This window comes from Rhodamnia argentea, chromosome 2 (genome assembly GCF_020921035.1).
Source record: "Rhodamnia argentea isolate NSW1041297 chromosome 2, ASM2092103v1, whole genome shotgun sequence".
Lineage (NCBI taxonomy): Eukaryota > Viridiplantae > Streptophyta > Magnoliopsida > Myrtales > Myrtaceae > Rhodamnia > Rhodamnia argentea.
This window is the reverse complement of record NC_063151.1, coordinates 28,294,561-28,310,310: the sequence shown is the minus strand read 5'-3', so window position 1 is coordinate 28,310,310 and position 15,750 is coordinate 28,294,561. Positions and strand designations below refer to the sequence as shown.

General features: G+C 39.8%; 2 protein-coding genes and 1 long non-coding RNA gene across 11 annotated transcripts in view; 1 reads left to right on the top strand and 2 right to left on the bottom strand.

Moving 5' to 3' along the window:
* The window catches only part of LOC115754793, a 6,137-nt gene extending 2,493 nt beyond the window's left edge, over positions 1-3,644 (bottom strand). For 2 of the 7 annotated variants that reach the window (XM_030693965.2, XM_048274109.1), the window contains exons 1-5: positions 3,456-3,644; positions 2,585-2,649; positions 2,456-2,485; positions 1,514-2,357; positions 950-1,201 (exon numbers count right to left, since the gene is read on the bottom strand). In XM_030693965.2, coding sequence (XP_030549825.2) covers positions 950-1,201; positions 1,514-2,357; positions 2,456-2,485; positions 2,585-2,649; positions 3,456-3,494 — 1,230 coding nt within the window. In that variant the 5' untranslated portion in view covers positions 3,495-3,644. Of the gene's footprint in view, positions 1-949; positions 1,202-1,513; positions 2,358-2,455; positions 2,486-2,584; positions 2,650-3,161; positions 3,419-3,455 lie in introns of those variants that run through there. The other 5 variants (XM_048274112.1, XM_048274110.1, XM_048274113.1 and 2 more) reach the window with 5 other exon arrangements.
* Positions 1-7,484, top strand: part of LOC125313796 — a 19,318-nt gene extending 11,834 nt beyond the window's left edge. The window contains exon 3 of the long non-coding RNA XR_007197410.1: positions 7,470-7,484. This is a non-coding gene — a long non-coding RNA (uncharacterized LOC125313796). The remainder of the gene's footprint in view (positions 1-7,469) is intronic.
* On the bottom strand, positions 4,659-15,750 carry LOC115754735 (myosin-2). 3 transcript variants are annotated; one of them, XM_030693874.2, is made up of 25 exons: positions 15,387-15,750; positions 14,291-15,198; positions 13,746-13,847; positions 13,508-13,651; positions 13,276-13,426; positions 13,156-13,183; positions 12,837-13,008; positions 12,624-12,687; positions 12,475-12,488; positions 12,311-12,395; positions 12,014-12,117; positions 11,767-11,905; positions 10,457-10,575; positions 10,184-10,336; positions 10,005-10,094; positions 9,402-9,479; positions 8,939-9,097; positions 8,072-8,272; positions 7,520-7,725; positions 7,240-7,375; positions 6,467-6,596; positions 6,196-6,312; positions 6,009-6,124; positions 5,632-5,865; positions 4,659-5,485 (listed from the first exon to the last, which is right to left on the bottom strand). In XM_030693874.2, the coding sequence occupies exons 2-25, from the start codon at positions 14,753-14,755 to the stop codon at positions 5,024-5,026; spliced, it is 3,669 nt and encodes a 1,222-aa protein (XP_030549734.1). In that variant the 5' UTR covers positions 14,756-15,198; positions 15,387-15,750; the 3' UTR covers positions 4,659-5,023. The 3 variants fall into 3 exon arrangements, with proteins under 3 accessions (XP_030549734.1, XP_030549735.1, XP_048130061.1); XM_030693875.2 differs by having other exon boundaries at positions 14,291-14,831; XM_048274104.1 differs by having other exon boundaries at positions 14,291-15,750.

Below are 15,750 nucleotides of genomic sequence, written 5' to 3'. Positions count from 1 at the left end.
CCGCAAAGACACAATCATGGTAAAATGGATCGAACAATCGACCCAAGCCCATTAAATGGCATCCCGCAAATATTTTAAAGTCGAACGAGCAATCCCACGTAGACACAATTATACTATTGTTGTTACCGTCTTTGAACTTCTCAAGTCATCTGTCTTGCTTCTCATATTCTTGAAAGCAAAGAAATTTGATATTGAGAAGGCAAAATGCATTTATATTTCTATATGTCGATATTCTTCACACCCTTCAATGCACTATGCAGGGTTTATAATGTCATTTTCATATACACTCACTTAGAATTTCTCCTTAGGTTCTCAACAAGTACCAAACCAAATTGTTGGAAAACATTGTTACTTGTCATAAACCAACTCGTCCAATAGTATGATTTACTAAACGTATCATGCAGCAACTCTGAACTAGAGACGGTTTAAGAACGAATAAGGTTTATATACTATGTCTATTACGACATAAACCACGCTAGAGGCACAAGCGAGGAAGCACCAAAACTACCCATGCTTTTAGTGTGAATATATCAGCTCAACCATCACGTTCATTAATAGAATTTTCCCCATAAAATTGGTCCCCATTGCATAAGATGATTAAATGACAAATTATACGTACATCTATCAGTATTTGCATTTCACTTTTCTTGAATAACATGATTTTAGGTTAGGATCAATAATCTTTTGTAAAAGATTTTGCGATAATAATGTTTCGGAAGTAGAAATTTTCAACCATTACCAAATGAATTTCTATTCTAGAAGCAAAAACTTTGTCATGTTATCAAACGAATTTTTCTGATCAGAAATTAACTTCTAAAGGAGAAGAAGAAAAATCAACTTATGGCCAAAAATTGATTTCTGAAGCAAAAGTATTGCCATACACGCCCTTACTCACCAGGAGATGATTTTCAAGAATTAAAGTGAAAGGAAAATTGTCGACATGACATACCTTCAAACCAACTAATACTCTTCGATCTCCCTTTTGTGACATGTTGCCCGTTATCCCTCTCTGAAACTTGCCCGTGTTGCCCTTAGTCCGACTCTCAGGCGACCTCCTCCTTAAATTTTCCTTTTCTTTGGATACAGATTTATTGAGCCTTGAAACCTCTAGCATTCCCTTAGGCTTTTCCTTGGCGAAAGAGTTTGGTGCATTAACTCGAAGAGGCAATGAAGCCTTTGAACAACAATTTCGATGCTGTACCTAAAATACTTCCGAGTCAATTTATTGTGCCAAAAGCAACAAGTAAAGATTACAAAATATGAACACTGGATCAATATCCAAACTACACATAAGCTAAGTCTAGTTACCAATGAGAGACAGGTAATCTTGACGGTGGAGAGAGGATTGAGGAAAAAGGGTAAACTGAAAGGGCCAAGTATCAGCAGATATTTGAAAAGGCCCCAACATCCAGCTCAGCAGACTATTTTATATTTATCTATGTAACAATCATGCTTCCTTGTCGAAAAGAAACATCAGAAAATATTACATAGCGATTTTTGTAAAGTTACTTACCTCAGGTTTTGCAACTTCTGGGCAGCCTGGTTTTGCAAGGTGGCTTTTACCCCTCTTATATCTATTAGATATAGTACTTGAGACGCCCGAGATCACTCTCTCTTTTTTATTGGGAAGTGCTTGATATGTCCTCGCCATGTGTCTGCTATTAGGAGTAATCTCCCTGTCCTCAACTTGACTAGACGTCGAGAGCTTTGCATCATATAAGGGGTGTGAAGATGAACCAACGCTGGACTTTCCAGAAGATTTATGACCACTTCTATGACCCGTATCACCAGTAATCTCCACCCTTGATGCTTGTCTTGTAACACAACTTTTCCTGAGGCTCGTTCTAATAATTGAAGAAAGTCCAGTTGAATTACCAAAAACTTGCCCCGAAACATGAACAACCATTTTTTCTTCTTGTTGATGGCTCTCAAATGAAATGCCACTTTTCTGCTTTGTTTGACTCGTGTTGTTTGATGTAGAGCCAGGGAGTGTGGGTTTCGAAGAAAGCCTGCTGCCATTTTTGTCAGAATTCCTTTCTGTTACTAAATTCTTCTTCAAGCCAGAGGGTCCTCTCAAATCAACTAACCTCGACTTTGGTTTGCTTTGCAGATAGGAACACTCATTGGAACTTGAAGATGTTGCACTTAGAACTTTTACCGGATGACTCTGATGAACTGAAGGATCAGACTTATGCTTCTCCCATTTCTTGCCCCTGTAGTCTTTACCTCTTGATTTGGACACTGTGGACGGAAGCTTTGGTGAAGAGGGTCCTTGAAGGCAGAAGTCTGAGCTCCCATTTTCCTCGGAAAAATGAGAGAAAGTGGATTTCAATTGGCGAGAGGAATATTGGTGGAACCTGAACAGAGTATTTGAGTGCACAAGATTTAAACAACAAAATATATGCTATCGTGGAACTTTAACAGAATGAAACTATAGACGATCAGATGATCTTACAGGTGACTTTCATTGAACCATTCCTCAGCCCTGCAATAGCAAAAGAAGTTTTACTAGCGAGATCCTGGATCTTGCATATATCAAAAGCACTCTAATCTTCAACATCAGAACTGATGTTGCAATAATCACCTTTCTTGGTCATTATTGCTAACTTCTAACGTGAGATCCACCCACATGGGTGCCTCAATTTCTTCCTGCACAAAAGTAAAAGGAGGCCGGCATGTTACAAACCAATGAAACCAATCATCTCAAACAGCAGAATGTATGCAGGTTAATGAGTATCCAACCCCTTCATCACCACATTGCTAGCTGGGTGGACAAAATCAGGAGAGACATAGACAGAAATTCCTAATTTGACTTGGATTGTTCAAGTTCCAATAGTTTTTGTCATGACATGGCATGACATATTCCGACTTCCTTCTTTTTCTCTTTTTTCAAATTTTTGGCCACAAGACATCTCTTCTGTTCCAAGTCATACAGATCGTGGCAAAATGCCATACGCAGCTGGGGGTAAAAGCTTTAAGAATTGTTCATTATCAGTTGAGAGTAGATCTACAATACCAATTCGACAAGCCGTCATTCAAACGACACACAGCCATATCAAAGCATCCGAAACCTGTCAGTCCCCAAACAACCCAAATGCAGAACCCAATTCCGTATCACCAAAATGAGCTAACATGAGTGACAAAAAATATCTCAGTGTCACCCGAAAGGATGCACAAACAACTCAGGCACACTAATCGAGCTACTAAAATGCAGTCATTCGTGTTACCGAAACCGTGGCATCAATCGCAGTCCAAGTCCAACACAACCGGTTCCCAAATGCGCAACCCGAATCGCTCTACCACGACACCCTCGCTAGACGAAACCAAACAACGACCAGCTATCGCGGCGCCCGACAAAAACGAGAAACGAAGAGCCGTAAATGCTGATCTAACGTGCTTGAAGAATCCATCTGGAAACCGATAAGACCTGAGAAAATGCAGCGAGGACGCATTACCAGAAAAGAACAGTGATCACTGACATCGCGGCGGATCATTGCTTCGCTCCGAACCTTTTTGAAAGCGCGCTGTTCACAGAACGAGGTTTTGACTGTCCATCTCCATTGGCCTTTCCCTCTTGAGATTGGCTCTGCTGCTCCTACTAGGCGTTGCAGTGACCGTGAGGGTCGCGAACGATGGAGACGACGTCGGATGATGGAGCTGTGGAACGTTGACCTTCATACGGGTGATTTTTCCCTTTTGGATTTCAAACTTTTTTTCCGGTACAGATTAAAACTTTTCACTTCCCTATTTCTCCTTTTTTTTTTCTTTTAAGAATGGCTCCATTTGTTCAAGTTTTCTGAAAAGTCAAAAGCAACTTTTTCATTTTCTCGTCAAAATTCTATAGCATGATATCAATTCCAATAAATTATAAAATAATATTTATAAATATTTAAATTTTGCATTTACATTGTGAAAATGCCATCGTCAAGATAGGAAAATGTGAGAATTGCGTCCACCGCGAAATATAAATTAAGCAAGAAGCAAATAATTAAAAAAGTCACCCAGATACGTCAAGTTGGTAACTGATGAATGAGGAGATGGTTGGATTTTTATTTTGAACATGTTAGATAAGAGAACATTTATTCGGACCAAATTTTAGTTGTTGTAGCATATTACCCTCGGAAGTTTTTATTTTCTCGATATGCCGTGTAAATATTAGATATAAATATGAGGAATCAAACTGAGACGTTCTCTCTTGGTGTCGACACTGATCAAATGTTGCTTACTTGGAGCTCTAATCACGTGACTAATTTATCATCTACGTATGTACATACAAAAATAATTCACAAATATTTTACATGTGGAAGCATTTGACTCAAATTTCCAGGAGAATTTAATCAGAATTCATGCCAAATGCACATCGATATACAGTTCTTGAAAATAAATATTCTCACTTACGTAGAGCATTTATCATGAATATATGTGAGAAAAATCTACCTGGAGTCAATGCTAAGGGGCACGTTACCAAAGATCTCAAAAGGACAGGGCAAATTTGAAAAATTGACATGTAGACGGCAACTTGCCACGATCCCAATAATGTCAAACCCTTTTTCCCATGATATTGCAAGAAATGAACAGAGTATACTTTGACCCAAAAAGAACAGAGCATAGGGCAGGGTACAACAGGTAGGATGAGGTCAAAAGAAACAGGTCAAGAATTCGATGGAAAGCTGTATGAACATTTTCTACTTCATGTGAGGGAATACACAGTACAGATAACAGATTGGAGAATATACACCTACGAATGGGGGATAAGGAAAACCTTTAAAAAGTCTCACCAGTCTCTACATTCTTGTTTCTAGCTATACACATTCAGCAACACTGCCAAGTGACAAAATCGGCAGATTTGATAAACACGTCCCTCTCTTCACTGAGCTGACGCTACTAAATCTAAATCTAGGTGGTCCCCCGCCGCTGAAACTGGGAGAGCCACTCAGCCCCTCTCCAAATTCTTGAATTCCAGCTTGGCCTTATGCTGACCACCAGAGCATCACTTCAAACAAAACGTCCTGGCAGCACCGTCTCATCTTCCCCACCATTTTCGACGGCCTTTGTCAGCATCAAAGTGCCCAAGTTTCCGCAGCCTTACTTTAGTCTCTCGTAACCTCACCTTGTATTCTTTCTTCCAAGACTCGAACCGAACTTTCAGTTTTCTAAGTTCTTCATCAGGACTTGTATTGGGAGCCAACTCCGACCTGACCTCAGCAAGCGATCTGGCATCATCGTCGAATGTCTGTTTCCGGATCTCAAACTCCTTTATAAGATCACTGACAGCATTCAGGGTTCCATTAGTGTCCCTCCCTGCTCTGCCATCTGTAATGGCATTAGAAACTTTCACAGGTATGCTTCCACCAGGAGTTCGAGAGCCCATAGACGTGGTATCCTCCGAGTCATAATCCCGAGGCGATAAGGCAACATCGGGTCTTCTGGGTGGACCTCCATTATCATCCGTCGTAAGACTCTTCCTGGCAGCCACTAGACTCATCTGCACCATATCATGCACCCCTCTTAGGAAATGTGGGCATTCAAATCACCAAAATCGAGACATTAGCTCAAAGCAGGAGTTCTCTCTCAGATGACTGACCCTGTATATACATTTAAGTAAAATCACCAGAAAACATGCATACTCACTTGCAATGACGCCATCTGTTTTTGCCATGTTTCCTCCATTGATTTCATCCTTGCCTCGTAATCAGACCATTTAGTCTCAAATTGCTGTAGTTCCTCCCTCAGTGCAGCATTTTCCTCTTCCTTCTGCTTCAGTGTTGATTCTGCCTTTAGAGCCCGTTTCTGAAGCTCTGCCAACACTGCAGGCATGACCTCAATCTGCTTTTGAGGCTTCTCCTCCCGCTTTTGTGGCTTGTCCTGCCAAGAAGAAGTTACTTTAAGTTCATCGTAGATGCAATTAGCATTCAGAACTTTCACCTGCAAGGAATCTCCAAAATCATATGCACTCTCTAAGTCAGCTAACATGGTTTTCTTTCCATGAAAGATGATGCTTACAGTACCTTCACTCCAGAAAATCTCCTGCCTGACTTATGTGTAGACTTTGAAGTCTCCAAACTTGATCTTTTCACCTCGAGCAAATCATTGAACTTTCTCCGAACCAACCACCCACGGATTACTGTAAGACAATTTAGTATCAGAGGATGAATAATCTGGCCTCGCTTTTAATCATCAGAAGCATAGACTTACCAGACTGTAAACCTATGATTACCCTCAGTTCCTCATCGGTCCCTAACATGGAAGCACCATCTAAACAGCTATCCCGTACGGTACCATATTCTCTTCGAGTAACTTCACCGCGAACAACTACACAGAACATGCTCCATGAGAGAGAGAGAGAGAGAGAATCAACTCAAGCATTTTTAAATGCAAAATGTCGCCTGTAAGGCAGTAAAAGGACCCAATGCAAACAGAATATTAGACCTGAAATTTGAAAATCACAGAAACAAGCAAAGCATACATGATTGCAAAGTAGTCACTCCATTCTTAAGTTCATAGAACTGATGACGAGCTAGGTGACGACGGAAACATTTTTGAACCCCAACTATGCCTTGCAGAATTTGTTTCCTCCTGGCCTCCAATGCGGCGATCTGTGAGTCACAACATCACAAAACTCAAGAAGAGAAAATATCGCCATGAAAAAGAGGACAATGTCATTGGTCAACTGGAGCTTGAGGAGTCAGAAGAAAAAAAGGAAAAGAGAGAAAAATTCCCCCTTGAGCAGCTTTTATTTTACAATAGAACAATATAAACAACTTTGAAATACCTCAAAGATAATAACGACATATCGCATGGACTGGTGCCATTCCCAATATATATATATTGGTGACTATTAAACATACATATAACAGGTGGAAGAAAACAACAATCAGTTAAGTTGACAGCCTCCCTTTTCAGGGAAAGACGAGATCTGGAATAAAGAAAAGGATCGCTCCCCTTTAGCTCATTTCTTTAGGCTTTTTTATTTTCTAAAATGGACTTGCACCAGACTAAAAACATAAATCCCACCCAAAATGTCCAAATAACTACAATGCTAAACTGCCATTGCTTCTTTGTGCAGTCAATAAGCAGCAACAACCAACGATGATAGAGATAGAAGATCTCTTTTTAGAGTTCATTTCTCGCTAAGAAGTAAGACCTTTATATGGTAATCTGATAGAAGCATCATCTCTTGAAATTAGATGCAGTGGACTAGCATAATAAAAAACATTCCAGGCTTACTTCAGAACTAACCTGCCCTGTTCGCAGATACAGTTTTGTGTAACCCACTTGATACATTTCCGGATGGACGTTAAATTGTTGTAGGACAGCAACAGATACACTCAAGGGGTCCCTTGATACACTATCGTCCAAAAGCAGAAACCCGTACCTAAAACAAAGGCCACAGACCAGGTAAATTACTCAAGGTTCTCCAAATAAAAAGGAAACAAAGAGGGAGAAATCAACAGCTGAGCTGTTGCAAGACAAGATCCTTTTCATATAGAAAAAGAAAGAAAGAAAAAAGAAAGCTTACCTTTCTGCAAACTCTTGATGAGTCATTCGCGTGGGATATCCAGATCTGGAAATCCTGACAACTTCAAGGACTCCACAACACCTGAGCTGTTGCAAGACAAGATCCTTTTCATAAAGACCAGGAAGCTGCTTACTATTTGGCTTTATGCATCGGATAAAGTGAGGTTGTGTCCTCTCCAACTGATGCATTAGTTTGAAAACCTGACCCTATAACGGTAAAGAAACTTGGATTAGAATCAATCATTCAAAGAGCCCATTAAACGCCTCAAAATGAGGCAGTTATTAGTGTTTCATATCTATGTATATCTAAGAGAGAAGAGGAGGACATAAAATGGAAATTACATCCTTGCCTCAGATAGCATAGACCCAGATAATTTAGCAAATTAAATAGAAATAGAGAGAACAAGAAGGACTTCCCTTCCCTCCAAATTAATAGAAATGGCCGACTCCAATTTACACGCGCGCGCGCGCACTTATATCACTAGATTACAGCTTCCTATGATCTTTATTTCACTAGATCAGGATACATGTGTCTATATAACAATTTGCTTACCTTGAATTTTGTACCAACACTTTGCTTCTGTGACTCCATTGCACCGCGATTTAATGGAATTGCTGATTTTGTCGAATGCTCAAGTACTCTCGAGGCAAATAAGTGAGGCAATTGGCAACTGCAAGATGAGAGGAGTTCGACAGAATCAGAAGGAAGAGCATCCCTGTTCTTCTCCAAAAAGCCACTTGTATCATATTGAACCTGACAAAACATCCTCCGTCAATGAAAGTCGTGGTAATAAGCATTCCTGCTTAGACACATGTATAGAGTGAAACTACCAAGCCCGTAACGGAAGATAACTTTTCTGGAGGATTAATTCTAGTTGCTTATTATGGTCAAATCAGCAGTAATGAAACAAAAGTAAGGGTTGCCAAGAAAAGGGGAAAAAGAAAGCATCATCTGGTTTTGGCTGAAGGGGCCACGCAGGGGACATCGTCGGAGAACAATGTCGGTTTAAGACCAGTAACTATCTCACTTAAACATCTTCAAGACCTATGGAACCTTTAAAGATGCAATAACAGGTGATGTTGCAGAAAATCACAAAAAGAAAATAATAATAATAATAATGGTTTAAGAAAAGCAACTCATGCATTATGAACTTACACTGGTCCAGGGTCCTGGCCTGACTTACAACTAAACAGTACCAAACTTTCCAAGTCCAAGATTTTAGCACAAAAAACCAAAGAAAAAGGCAATTCTAAGGGCTTGTTAAGTTTGAACTGTTTAGGTAGCATTTGCTTATACTAGCTCGAATCCAAAAGGGGTATAAGCAGAAATCATCAAGATATTTTAAGGTGGCTTCTAATTCATATCCCAATAAGCAAGACTGAGAGCAAGACATTTGCTATAGGAGAGTAAAAGACAAACCTCTCCAGCATAGTGACGAATGCCGAAAGCCCCACCTCTTTCTCCTTTAAAGCAAGGATTAGAAGTCAAATGCTGCTTAAGTTTATTGGCAAATGTCAAATCAGTGGCTTTGGGAAAGTTTGATTCCTCATCCAACAAAGAGAGCACCCCCAAAGGTTTCTGCAAAAAGTTGGCATGCAAATAAGGATCGACTTCTTCGACCGAAAAAAAATAATTAAGGATTGACTGCCTCAACTTTATCAAAAACTTTTTCCTCAGTACATAGAGACCCAAAGTGATGAGTCACGGCATAAAAGTTGATCTGGAAAAAAATAAGATGAACAAAATATTGATATACATGAAAAACAACATTATCTATAGAAGTAAATACCGAGCCAATAATCTGCTGCTCCAACATTATTATCAATTATACACATCTCGAAGAAAGAAATTAAAAATAAAGAAAAGGTTAAACTCAGGGTACCTTTTCAATTAGGGTCAAGCAATCCTCATTGTCTTCAAAATCTACTTTAGTCCAGTCAATACCATCCAGCTGATATTCCTGGACACACAGAATATAGCAATAAGTTTCAGAATTGATCAAAGCAGAAATAATAATAATAAGTAGCAAATAGAAAGGTTTATCCACACTCTAGAATAAGTACTTTTCCAGCTACAAAATAAGCACATACACCTAGGGACTTAGGTTCAGGGAACAGAAGAAAATATATAAGGGCGACCAAGACAAAACAAACTGATTGATTTCAACAAAAGTCCAGAGTTTTAATTTGCATAATCTAGGAGGCAGAAGCCACAATAATGCAAATGTTTTATCTCTATCATGGTTCATCAAATGAAATCTCAATTCCATTACTTCAGAAAGAAGCGATAACAACAAAAATGAATCAAAAAAGAATATCCTTCTATCTTCTAGAAGCTACAATGACGATAACGGTATATGAACTCCTGGAGAAGATGATATGCTCAATGCATCTAAAGCAACCACTTGGAAAAGTATGGCAATGCACAATACCCATCATATAAATACTAGACAAAACTAAATACACAGTCCATGTGAGATGCTCACTTCCTGCTCCAGTTTTAGGAGATGCCGATTGAAATGTTGTTGCAACCTTTCATTTGCATAATTTATGCAGAATTGCTCAAAGCTGTTCTTCTGCAAATCATAGATTGTCAGGAGTATGAGACAAAATTATGACGCACTTCAAAAATTAGCTGACATGTGCATAGAATATTAATACATACTTGAAATGACTCGAACCCATAAATATCGAGGATATTTATGGACCTCCCTGCACTTGGTTTGCCAGCTTCAAGTGACTTGTTTATTTGTTCTACGAGCCAGTCAAACAAGCTTGAATACAGGAACTTAGCCAATGCATCTCTTGTGTCAGTTGCCTGAAATACACAGTTAAGGTCATAATTCCCAAAAGCAATTACAAAAAAATTGTTCAAGAAGCTAAATTAGATTAAACTGCAGAAATAAAGTTGAACCCAAAAACAAGCTCGACAACAGACCTGCTGCAAAGTCAACTTTTTAGAGATACTGTCTTTGCCGGCTTTAATTTTACGAAAAGATAACGCTACTGCAAGATCTTCAGCACTACAGCCCAGCAAGCCAGCAGTAGTGGTGACAGCTATTAAGAAGAAAGAGAATCAGCGACACTGTTTCCACATTGAAAGTTAAAATATTCAGCTTCTAATAAAGGATACAAAATGACTGTAAAGCAAGCAATCTCAATTAAGTGAAGCAACGGAGGTAAATGCAATATAGAGGGAAAACATGAAGTTCACTTCCAATGATAAATCTAACAGAAAACAAAGAAACAAAGGTGCAAGGTAGGTAATCCAGATTGGTTCATTGTCCACATATCTTCAGTATATTAAACCAGTGAGCATAACAGTCCGCATCTTTTCATTGCAAGAAAACTGACAAACCTAAGTCCTCTATGGCCAATTTTAGCAGTTGCGGGCAAATGCGGAAACAACTTCATTAGACCCCTACTATAATTCTCTTTCTGCATATTATCTCACCTCGGGAATCATGTGCATCAGTTCTCTTATTACTGATTGTTGCTATGTCTTCACTTCTTGTGACTACAGGCAACAAAATTGGCTGATGGAATTTAATGATGCTGGAAATGGAAAGAGGACGAAAGTTGAAGGAGTCGCAACAAAAGAGTAAAAAACTTCAGAACCTACTGAAGATCACTAAACCTCCAAAGACAACCCCCTCCTGCTCTCCCTTCAGCTGCCCTAAAATGCAAGTACGTCCGTTAAATAGGGAACTGATGATGGCATCAGTGTGGTGATTATAATGGTCTTAAGAAGTCACCCTTCTTCATAGTCTGTCTTACCCAGGTAGGGTATTCTATAGGTTCTATAAAAATATCACTTACTCCAAGGAGGTAGTTGTGGTCCTCACCACGGGCAGGGCAAGCCTCCCAGCCACCTTACAACTCTCAACCATTCATCTCCAAACTTTTCAACTTAGTTTTGCTGCATAGGTCAACAGCTTAGCTAAGCACCCTATCCGCAAATGATATCTGTCTCCATTAACTTTCTTTCACTATTGCCCTAATGTAATCTACAGATATAGAAGTAAAGCAAATAACTAGATGTAAGGCCCTAAAGCATGCCCACAGCAATTGGAATAAAAAAGAAGTGGTGAAAAAGGAAATGGATTTATTTCCTTTCATTCTCACCTTTATGAGAAGAAACGAGGAATTAATAGTACATGTGGAAAAATCAACGACTAGCATATCTATGATATCTTTAGTATAAAATCATCATATTGCTGCCTTCCAAAAGTAAGCATGTAAAAGTACCTTCATCAACTACGACCTCCACATGATTTTCATGGCTAGTAACCCGAAACAATATGTTTCCTAGCCATAGTACTGCAGCAAGTATTGCAAAAGCATGCTCCTGATCTTGTCTAGGTATCCGAACCATCTCTAGAGCTTCCTGGACATCCAGGAAAAAGAAGAAAGATGCAACCATCAATAGGACCTCAATGGGCAAAAGTAAACTAAGTCACCCCACAAGAAGTAAATGTAGCAAAAGAAGCATTACCAGAAGCATCTGAAACTTTTTAGCATCATCAACGCCATCAATTGTCAAGCAGTCACTCTGCCTCAGATAATTGTACTCAGAGGCCACTTTTAAATTCAACTTCTCTGCATATAATAGAAGAACCAACACATTATGTAAGTTTAAAAAAATGAAATAATAAAGGACTGCACTGATGTTCTAGGCAATGTAGCAACACAACAGATGTGCAAAGTTAACAAAATAGGTTTAACTTTGGTGGATTAATCCATCACAGCTGTAAAGGCATATTCAGCTTAACCTTGGAAGAGTATATTGCACCTTTAAGAGCTGGTGAAGCGCCAGCACAAAGTTCATAAAATATATGGTAAGACCTTTCTCCATTTGCCACCTGAACCACCCTGGACTGCATGATATCAAGCTTTTACTTCAGTAAGTGGCAAATAACCATGATTATTAAAAGTTGACAAATTGCAGAAAAGCACCTTTTCTAGTAAAACTGTTCCGCATGAATGATCGAGAATTGGCAATGGACATGTACATGACATTGCAACAGGACAATAAGTTAGTTACAACAGTTTAATCAGCTAACTAGAAGTTCATCAACTGGCTTCGATCAATTTAAAATGCTTACAGGTTTGGATTTTAGCACCACAAATCCTCCCTGGTTTGCTAAATTGAATCTCAATAAACTTCCCCTGAAAGAACCAATTGACTCTCAAAAATCACAATCTTGAAGTGCATAAGAAAATACAAAGATCTAGGAAACTATCAGCTCATGATGATGGTAAAAGACTGCGCAGAACATATGAATTTGTATAATGAAGAGAAGGTAAGGGAGGCATACAAATCTGCTAGAATTCCCATTTCTAGATGTTTTTGCATTTCCAAATGCTTCAAGTATAACATTGGTATGAAGAACCTCATCCTCTATCCCGACACCACAGCCACCTCCAAGAGCAGCCAAATATTGCATTGCAATCTTTGCCGTTTCTGTCTTCCCAGCCCCACTTTCACCGCTGCAAGGTAAAATTTTTTACTACAGTCAACTAGTCATCTCAAGTTGATCTCATCGAAGTATAAAAGTGCAAAACAAGAGCAGACCCTTTAAAGGGGCGTCCCACAAAAAAAAAAGGGGGGGAAGAAGAAGAAGATATCAAACCCACCTTATGATGATAGATTGATTTACTTCGTCTGCAAAATAGAAGTCCACTGTAAATATAACACTTTTACCCCACCAAAGATTGATTGATAAGAACAAAACATGACAATAAAGCTGACATAACCTCTCATCATTGTATTATAAGCAGTGTCTGCCACAGCATACACATGAGGACTCTCTGCAGCATTCCGTTTGTAAGCAGTTACTAAACTGTTCCCATAAAGTTGTACCTCTTTAAAAGGATTGATTGCAATCAAGACAGGCCCTGCTTTACTCTATACAATAAAAAAACATGAATGAATAGAAGCTAAAGAAGAATCCTCAATCTGCATCAATGCTCAAGAATATGTACTCACATAGACTATATCACGAGAAAATCTGTTCTGAAGATTGTGAAGAACCGATGGCTCATTCAAATAACTAAGCTGGATCAGATCATCAACACCCTCAAGGATATCAGGGTTTGCTGGCAGAAGTTCTCCTGTAGACACTTTAACAACCTATGCAGATTACAGCAGGTCAGTGTATTTACAAAAATTGACTCAGGTGCCAAACTATTTGTCTTATAAGCCTAAGGCATGACGGAGAACTCACATTTCCATTTGGGAGTGAAATAACAGCTTCTTCCCCCAAAGTTGAAAGTATCGTTCCCAAATCCCACTGCCCATTGACCAGTCGGCACCACACTCGAAGTTTCTGAGACATCATACAATCAGATTAAAATTTATTACACAACCACAAAAAATGCACATGCCGATAATAGGCATAAATACCAGAACTATATACATAGCATCCATTTCTGATACTTGAGCTTATGATGAGAAGAGGTCACTTTGGCATGAATTGACATAAAGTTTTTTTATGGCGAGCGAGTTAATTAGTCATGGAACACGTGTACATTACAGCATAACCTCTATTTTACCTGGTCCTTCCATTCCGTAACTATCACAAAAAAAAAGTTGCATCAGCTGACAGGTTACCATTTAAACGCTCTTATTTATCTTGCTCAGCTACAGAGTAAATGATCTTAGGCGCCAAGGCACGCATAGACACAGGAAACTTAAAACTCAACCCAGTCATACCCAGTGACACCAAAGCAACTCAAAAGCAGGAAATATTAATTAGACCATAAGAATTACCTTTTTTATGAAATAACCGATGTTATCACCCCATTCTGGCTCGCACACTTTCGGTGGCACACCTGACTGAGAGGTAATACCACAATGAGAATGGCTAACTTCATAACTTTTCTCCTCTTGTTCTCCAACTGCTGTGTATGGCGAATCCAAGTTTTGGTCCTTCTTAATCTTCTTGCTCCCAAAACTGCTTCTATTGGGTGTAAAATCTTTCTCTTTTCTCTTTGCATCTTCCTTTCCAGTACTTACCTGGCTCGATGTACACTCCTGAGACGGAGCAGTGCCAACAGCGAAGTTCACCGGCAAAGAACGCCTAGCCGATGGTAACCGGGCCCTCGAAGAGGGCCGAGCAGGCAATGCTGGTGGCAAATCCTTGGGCTTTTCGACCTCGTCATGACGGCGGAGCGAATCAAGCATTTCCTCCAGCGAGCTCCGTGCCACTGAATTGGGCGATGCAGAAAGCATCATTTCGAAAGCACAGGCTCAGTTTAACCCCAGAAATACCTCCGACAGCAGTTCTCCTCAAGGTGTCTTGTCCAACTTCCTGAAAACAACACCAGCCCTCATGCAACATTAAGCAGATTTCTCCAACAAAATCATCACGGGCACTTAACCCAACAACTCGTCCTACGAGTTTCACGGAAAAAGCCACAACACGGCGCTCTCCGAAGCTCGCCAAGGAAAACCCCAATTCAAGCCCCTCGAAACCTGCCTCAACTTGATTCCAAATCCCCTGAATCCGAGCGTCTAAAACTCAAAGAGAATTGTAGCTGAGATTTCAACGGAGCTACGGCAACCCAAAAAAAAAAAAAAAACCAAAACTCCGGCCGAGCATTCGCCAAAACGAGGAGCTCCGCAAAATTCCTTTTTTCCTTTGTTGTAACTGAAGAGCGCGAGTTACGACGTCAAGTCTGCACGGGGATGGAGGAGGAGGCTAAGGTTGTTGCGAGCACGACGAATTAATAAGAGCCAAAACAATTTCAAACGAAAAAACCCGAAAAATCAAATAAAATAAAAATAAAAATAAGCCGTTGCTTTTGGCTCCTTCTAGATATTTCTCTTTGGCGAGAACACGAAACGCAGAAGAGGCAGAGCTTACTTCGATGAGGAAGAGACGTCGGGGTTCGTTGTGGTTTGCTTGAACCTTCGATTTCTATCCTCCCCTTCTTTTCTGTCGAAGGAAATCTCGAATGCTTCGCAGGTGGGCTGGCGCTCCACATTCGTTCCGTGCGGAGCGGTTTTCAGTTGCGCGGATCCGACGAGACTAAGAAGAAGAAGAAGAAGAAGAAGAGGTCGAAGTGTAGAGACGAAGAAGAAGATCGAAGATCGAGATGGAGGGAGGGTGGTGGCATGTGGATGTGGCAAACCACGAGATGTATCAAAAGCGAAGATGGGGGCGCTTAAAGAGAACACACCCACAACAAAACAAACAAACAAAAAAAAAAGGAGCACGAAATGAAACG

What these genes read in the sequence shown, in the direction of transcription:
- LOC115754735 (XM_048274104.1), bottom strand. Translation starts at nt 14,755, where the DNA reads ATGATGCTTTCTGCATCGCCCAATTCAGTGGCACGGAGCTCGCTGGAG. An exon ending in GCTTGACCCTAATTGAAAAG is followed by an intron (nt 9,098 to 9,401) that starts GTACCCTGAGTT and finishes AACTTTTTGCAG; the next exon opens with AAACCTTTGGGGGTGCTCTC. An exon ending in GGAGATTTTCTGGAGTGAAG is followed by an intron (nt 5,866 to 6,008) that starts GTACTGTAAGCA and finishes TCTTCTTGGCAG; the next exon opens with GACAAGCCACAAAAGCGGGA.